Below are 6,450 nucleotides of genomic sequence, written 5' to 3'. Positions count from 1 at the left end.
GCAAGTCCAATATTTGAAGGGTGAGGTTGGCCAACAAGCTTCCTTCCGGGGTTTGGTTTTGATAGATGGCTATCATCGGCTCAAGAGGCGGCACGGGATGTGGTTAGTACTCGTACTACTCAATAGTTGACGGAAGAGGCCAGCGCCTAGAGAGTTAGAATATAGAAGAGAGGAGACTGTTCTCGTTGCATTGGGATCAGAGTTATCTGTATCATACGCCCACCGCAGGCTTGGGGCCGGCCGTTGGGATAGAGGGGAAAGGCAGCGGTTCTTGATTGCTGATGACGAGGGTGGGGATATGTGCAGATATATAATCTAGGCGTATGACTCGCAGGAGAGTGTGGGGAAGTAGGTAGTGGGCTTTACAAAACGCCCGCTATTACCTTCCCGTGCCGTGTATTATGGAACGAAGGGTCTTTCACCGGGCACCGAGAAGGAGCTTTATCAGACATATTATAACATTATGGCCTGGTAACTGAATGAGTATGTCAACTTATGATTACCGTCCCAAGATTGCTATGGTGCCTGTACTCGTATAAGAGGGGCAGATCTAGCTGGGTAGCTTGGAGTTAAGGAATGCGCTTTGCATCACGCTAGCTCACCAAGCCCCAGGCATCAAGCCCCACGAGAAGATAATCCCACAAAGACAGCTATGATACTTTCTTTATCCAACTCTTGGCTAGGATACCACCGTTAAATATATGAACCTAAAACCAAGATAATCCCTCCGGCGGAACACCTTCATGAAAGACTGCAAGTCACCTTCAATCACCCCGCCGAGCACCACTGCAGCACACATCCCTGGAACATGGTCTGTAGAAGATTATACAAGTCTAGGAACAATTTGGGCTCGTTCGCCATGTACTGTAGGCCGGGGCCATATCGATCATATAGCCCGTGTTTTGCGGGGGATTTTGGTGGGGGGTCATTGGACATTGGGAGGGAGAAATGATCGAAACGCCGATCTGCACGGCGCCGAAAAAGTGGGAAAATCAAATAGGCTGAGGTCCAACAAAGACCCCTAATATTCGCCACACTTGATCTATCGGTAGTGTTTATGAGTAACGATATAGGTACAAGTATCTGTCGGGATGGTCGAGTGGAATGTTGGTACTCTTGTGCTGACTTAGTACTTCTCAGGTCTATCCTTTTTAGTCCACCGTAGGGTAGGGAATACTTAAGCTTAGAGTCGCTATTAGGTTTTCAAAAAGGTATCATAGGTAGACCCCCATTGCGAAAAAAAGGCAAATTTCCAAAACACCAACTATTCGAATTTGAATCTCTAACCCCCATTTCATTTTGTACCAAAAAAAAAAACCCCCACCCCCAAAGGCCAAATAGAAGTAAAGATGAAAATCACGCCGCACCACGATGACCGAATGTGTAGAAGATAAACAATGATATGCAAAAACAAAAAAAGAAAAGGAAGAAAAATACCCTCAACAGAACAAAAAGGCATCAGAAATAAATATGTTGAATAACAGATCCCTTTTTCTCCTGTTCTACCTTCGCCCCCACACTCAGATTCTTTCTTTTAGCTGACTATATACCTATTTCCGTACTTGGGATATCTTCACTTTATTCATGATTGGGCAACCCCGCCTCAACCAATCCGATAGCACTCCTGCACTCGACAATCCTGGTGACAACAAGGCCGGCCTTCTCAATGATATCCTTAAATTGGGCGGGCGTGCGCTCGATACCGTTGATAATAGCAGCCATGCAGAGATCGCGCTGGTGGCTATAGCGGGTGTGGTACCCGTAGTTTGCAGGAAGCGGGTAAGGAGCGGGTTCAAGTTCCGAACACCCGAGGGTGGTGTTCATAACCTGGTCGCAGATGAGGATGCGGGACTTGGGGGACATGCTGGCACGGATACAGGAGAATATTTTCACGCAGTACTCGTCAGACCAGTCGTGGCTGTGGTGGGTCGCACGAGTGATGGTTAGTGAATGGGGGGTCAATTTCTTTTTCCCCTCTCCCTTATTTCTTGCAAAAAAGAGGGGGGTGTTGGGAAGCTAAAAGAGGAGGGGTAGTGGGGGCGTACATGATGTAACGGAACCAGTATATGTCGGCGCCCTTCACGGGATTAACTTGGAAGAAGTCGTGGGCTTGTAGGGTGACACGGGACTCGAGTGCTTCTGGGTTCTCCTTGGCCCAGATTTGCTTGGTCTGTTCGATGACTGCCGGGCGGTCCTGAACAACAAACTTGAGGTTGGGGAAGCGCTTGGAGAGTTGGAGGGAGAAGCCACCTGCGGGGAATCTTTCGTTAGTTCGCTGTGTTATATCCCCTCATATGTCCCCGGAGAACAGGTGGGGGGAGGCAGGGCAGACTTACCAACACCACCGCCGACATCTACAATAGTTCCATTACCTAGAGATCCCCAAGGGTAATCTATGAACTATCAGTACACAATATTCCATAGCGGGAAAGGAAGTACCCCTTGATGTGATTACCGTAAATGTGCGCAGTCCCAGTGACTTTACCACCACCCAACATGGCCAAACCGAAGATCTCAATTTCAGGGCGGGGCTTAGTCTCAGTGGAAGTTGGTGCAGGAGGCTCGACCTTGGTCTCACCGACACCGACAACATTGCGTGGGTAACCTTGACGGCCAAAGTCAGGGGCATCAACGGGGATCTTCTCCTCAAGCCACTCCCATCGGGACTTCTTGGTACCGACGGCATCTTGCCAGGCAGTGAGGTGAACATCGTATGAGTGGCCCTTGACGGGGTCGGTGAGGTACTTAGGGAAGTAGTCGGCGGCACTGTACAAGTCGAGAGCACTAAAAGGAATTATTAATATTGGTATCTAATCGTGGGCATAGCGAGGGCTTACAAGAGCATGAGGTATGCCCGCAATGGCTCATTTCCGACGAGAGCACCAGTGATCCTGTTGTTTGCGAAGCGGTCTTCACTGACTTCACGGAAGAGGTGGTTAGAACAGAGGCAGCGCATAACACGGGCTATTGTTCAATTAAATTAGTCTCCAGCTTTCACCGAATTTAATAGATACACGGGAAACACTAACAAAGCTTCTTGGACTCAATCCCGATCTTAGCACTAATGTCCTGAACGGAAACGCCCTCTTTGTCATGCCCCTTCAAAATATCGGGAATGCGGTGCTCGGCAGCGATATGAAGGGCACGGGATTCAAAGTACTGGGACGAAACCTCGAGCAGTCGGTGTTGCGGTTCGTCGACGACTTCCGTCAACATACCTGCTGCGGCCAAAATTTCACGACGGGCCTGGTAGAGCTCATGCGAGGGGAGGGAGACACCGTCCTTGGTATCGGGAATGTCAATGGGGTTCTTGGACCACTCGCTAATCACAATTCTCGCGTTCTTCGAAATTATCTCGGAGAGAGCGAGGAGCTGCTCTGCATCGACGACGGATCTTGGGGCGGCAGTGGTCATTCTGTTAGTAGCTGTAGTAGCTATTTATCGTGGGGAATGGAAGGGGAACAGGAACAAGATGAATGGATGGTTAGCAAGGGAATAGAAGTGTGAATTGTCGAATGTTGCGGTGGGGGGGGGGCTACTTAAGTAAAGCTTCCAACCTGCTAGCTTTCCCTTGTATTAGGCGCCTCACAACCACCCCGCTTGTCGAGCACGTTATTACACCGACATCGTGTGTTTTGGTTGTTCTTTCCGGTTCTTCTCCGGACATGGAACACATTTGGGAATGGCCCAATGGCTAGGACCCTGACGATCATTCGGATCCGAGTAGTTGCGCTAAATCTACCAGTGCAGTCAGTGCTTGTGCCTACAATGCACCATGTGATGGTACTCCCTCAGGTAGAAAGGGCTGTGTTCTTTTGGATGCTTAAATTTCCGTTCTAATGTAGGGTCCTAGAAATTCCATTATTGACCCCGGATTATTGCGACCCCCATACGAGTAGATTGTTTGAAACTATTCGAGTTGAAGAAAAAATTATCTTGCCCCAGAGGCTTGGGCATATCAATGATGATCAAGAAAGCCCTGGACCCATTCGCTGATAAGGCCAACAAAGTATCTTCAAAGAGCTGTTGGAGGGTGTCCAAGATACCTCAATTTCTTCCTCCATCCTCAACCGGCGGAGTCTGCATAACCCACGGTACGAAAGCCGCATCTACGGTATTCTCGCGATATTAGTGAAAGGATTTCTTCCCTATTGATGCAACAGGAAGGACGGTTGAGCTTTTTTTCCCGTCCTGTTTGTTATTCGTGTTGGACAGTCTGGTTACCGTACCGGTAAATTAGGTGGATGAGATCCAGGTAGTTGAGACACCACCTTGCTGCCAGCTGCTTCGGACCCGCTGCGATTTTCCGGCTGCCGAGACACCTAGTAGCATTGGGCTTATCATGAACATCTCTCTCCTCGAGGGGTCGAACCGCGCGTCCGGACTCAGAGTCGACGAAGCGGTAGGAGGAAAAGATGCACGGTGATTCTCTTTCCACTTCTGCCGCTCATTCGCACCTGATGTGGGCGGATGGCCAGGAAGGAAGGGGGCTCGTTCAGCAACTGTTGGTTAATGTTATGTTCACATGACGGTGGAACCTCACCGCCGTCAGGGCCACCGGCAGGGCTACGGTCCCCTCGGGGGGAGAAGCACAACAGAAAGGAAGGAAAAATAGGCCATTCTGACGAAGGTGGCGACTCTGTGATGGACTGATTGGATGAGGCTTCTGTTATGATAATACACATGATGTTGTGGTTCACAGGTATGAAAGCAACTTGCGCGATGCGGTACCGAGTACCGGCATGGTAGAATGGAGGGCCCGTTATTCCAAGGGTTCGAGCACAGCTGGTTGCTGGTAACCGACCCGAGCACCAAACACCCCGCAATCCCGATGGTGAGGAACGTCTGCACCCAGAGTGCTTTGCCAAGAAAATATTGTCCAACTTCTACCGCCACTTCAATGAGAATTACAGCTCTATTAAACGATAAACTGGGTGGTCCTCTAAACATTGATAGAGGGGAAATAGGAATATCTCGAGCCTTCATGGAGATATTGGGGGTTTTGAGGGGATCAAAATCTTGGTAGAAGCAGGGGTTGTCCCGGACATGTTAATTACTATTTATCTCCTTGGCGATAGCTATTAGTAGATATTTGCCAAGGTGTTAACGTGGAATGAGGCCATGCTTGGTAAATTCACAAACTATTACCAAGCAATTATGAATATCCGCCCGTTCTGGCTACTGTACTGTACAGAAGTCTCTCATCATAACTCTACAGTTACGGGTAGCGATAGTCTTCGGGCTTAGCCACGCCTAGAGCACCTACCGGTACTCAGTGGTGAAGTAATCGGCTTCACACCCTTGCAACGGCAGTGACAAAAAATTGTCTCAAAGAGCTCTCGCGAGCCAATAGGCAATATTAATCAGTCTACCGGTAGTCGTGCGCTAAGTGCGAGATTTTACGGTGCTCTTGCCGTGCTAATCGCCAACTTATCTCAGAGGTTACAAGCGCTCTTCTTCTTCTTTGATTGACTGAGGCGCCCCTCTTTTAAAGTGAATGGTATATAGTACGAGTACCCGGGTGATGTTTTCGTACAAGATGAGGATCATTTTGCGGGGTAATAATCCCCTCTCTTTTACGAAAACATCTCCCCTGGTACCTGTACGGTAATGTTTACGACCTGGTGTATGATCCTCTGTAAATTCGGTTTTTGGGGCTCGGAGGCCTCTGCCGTGGGCAACTATTCCAGAGATTGCTCCTGTAAACAGGGACTTTACAACCGGTCAAGTATCCTTCCCGCACACCGTAAGAACACTTGAAATTCACCATCTCTGACAGGACTTTAATCCCCGGATTCAGTCACAAAAGCTCCCGAGAAGGATTAATATTTTCATGAGCCCTTTGGACATGTCGGATCTCATTAACAGGCATCTTCAATTCTGTTAATTTGTCAAGCCAAACTATGGTGGTCTACTGCGATAATTTCTACTGATAATCCGATAGGGTTACCTATGCTATGTGACTCCTACTCCCTTCCCCGCCCCACCTGATCCCTAATGGCCTAGCGCCGCTTTCTCTACATTTATACCGGCGGCTTTCCCCTCATCGAGTACCGGTGATGTATATTACATCATACACTTTACATAAATGTGAGGCGTTACTGGTCAAAGAGCTGGTGGAGATGTCTTCGTGCATGACAGGGATCACCGCATCTTTAGACACTCTTGACACTCTGCCCGAAGTTGAAAAAAGGATTATTCCTGTCTTGGACATGCATCAAGCCATGTTTCAACCCGATTTAGTGAATATATATTGGTTTTTTGTTTGTTTTCTTGATACTTGTAGGCGGTCGATCCTCCTTCAGAACCAGCTTTACGTTTTTTGTTTTTGCCTGGTCAGTCAATGACTGAATTTCTCTAAGACACAAAGGGATATTTCCTCAACTTCCCTCAGACCGTCGGGTGTTTTTAAGGTGCAATTTGTTGGATTTTCTATGGGGCATGCGGTCA

At 48.5% G+C, this 6,450-nt stretch overlaps 1 protein-coding gene; it reads right to left on the bottom strand.

Annotated features, from left to right (window-relative positions):
- Nucleotides 1-1,267: 1,267 nt before the first annotated feature.
- On the bottom strand, nucleotides 1,268-4,716 carry GSTUM_00003422001 (uncharacterized protein). XM_002837083.2 has 9 exons: nucleotides 4,230-4,716; nucleotides 4,047-4,109; nucleotides 3,540-3,979; nucleotides 3,030-3,394; nucleotides 2,838-2,964; nucleotides 2,456-2,784; nucleotides 2,337-2,393; nucleotides 2,046-2,250; nucleotides 1,268-1,918 (listed from the first exon to the last, which is right to left on the bottom strand). Exons 3-9 carry the CDS (start codon nucleotides 3,674-3,676, stop codon nucleotides 1,579-1,581), a joined length of 1,560 nt encoding a protein of 519 aa, XP_002837129.1. The 5' UTR covers nucleotides 3,677-3,979; nucleotides 4,047-4,109; nucleotides 4,230-4,716; the 3' UTR covers nucleotides 1,268-1,578.
- Nucleotides 4,717-6,450: the final 1,734 nt, after the last annotated feature.

The sequence above is a fragment of the Tuber melanosporum genome (genome assembly GCF_000151645.1).
Source record: "Tuber melanosporum whole genome shotgun sequence assembly, scaffold_170, strain Mel28".
In the NCBI taxonomy this organism is placed as follows: domain Eukaryota; kingdom Fungi; phylum Ascomycota; class Pezizomycetes; order Pezizales; family Tuberaceae; genus Tuber; species Tuber melanosporum.
Note: the sequence above shows the minus strand (reverse complement) of the source record. Positions and strands in the feature narration are given on the sequence as shown.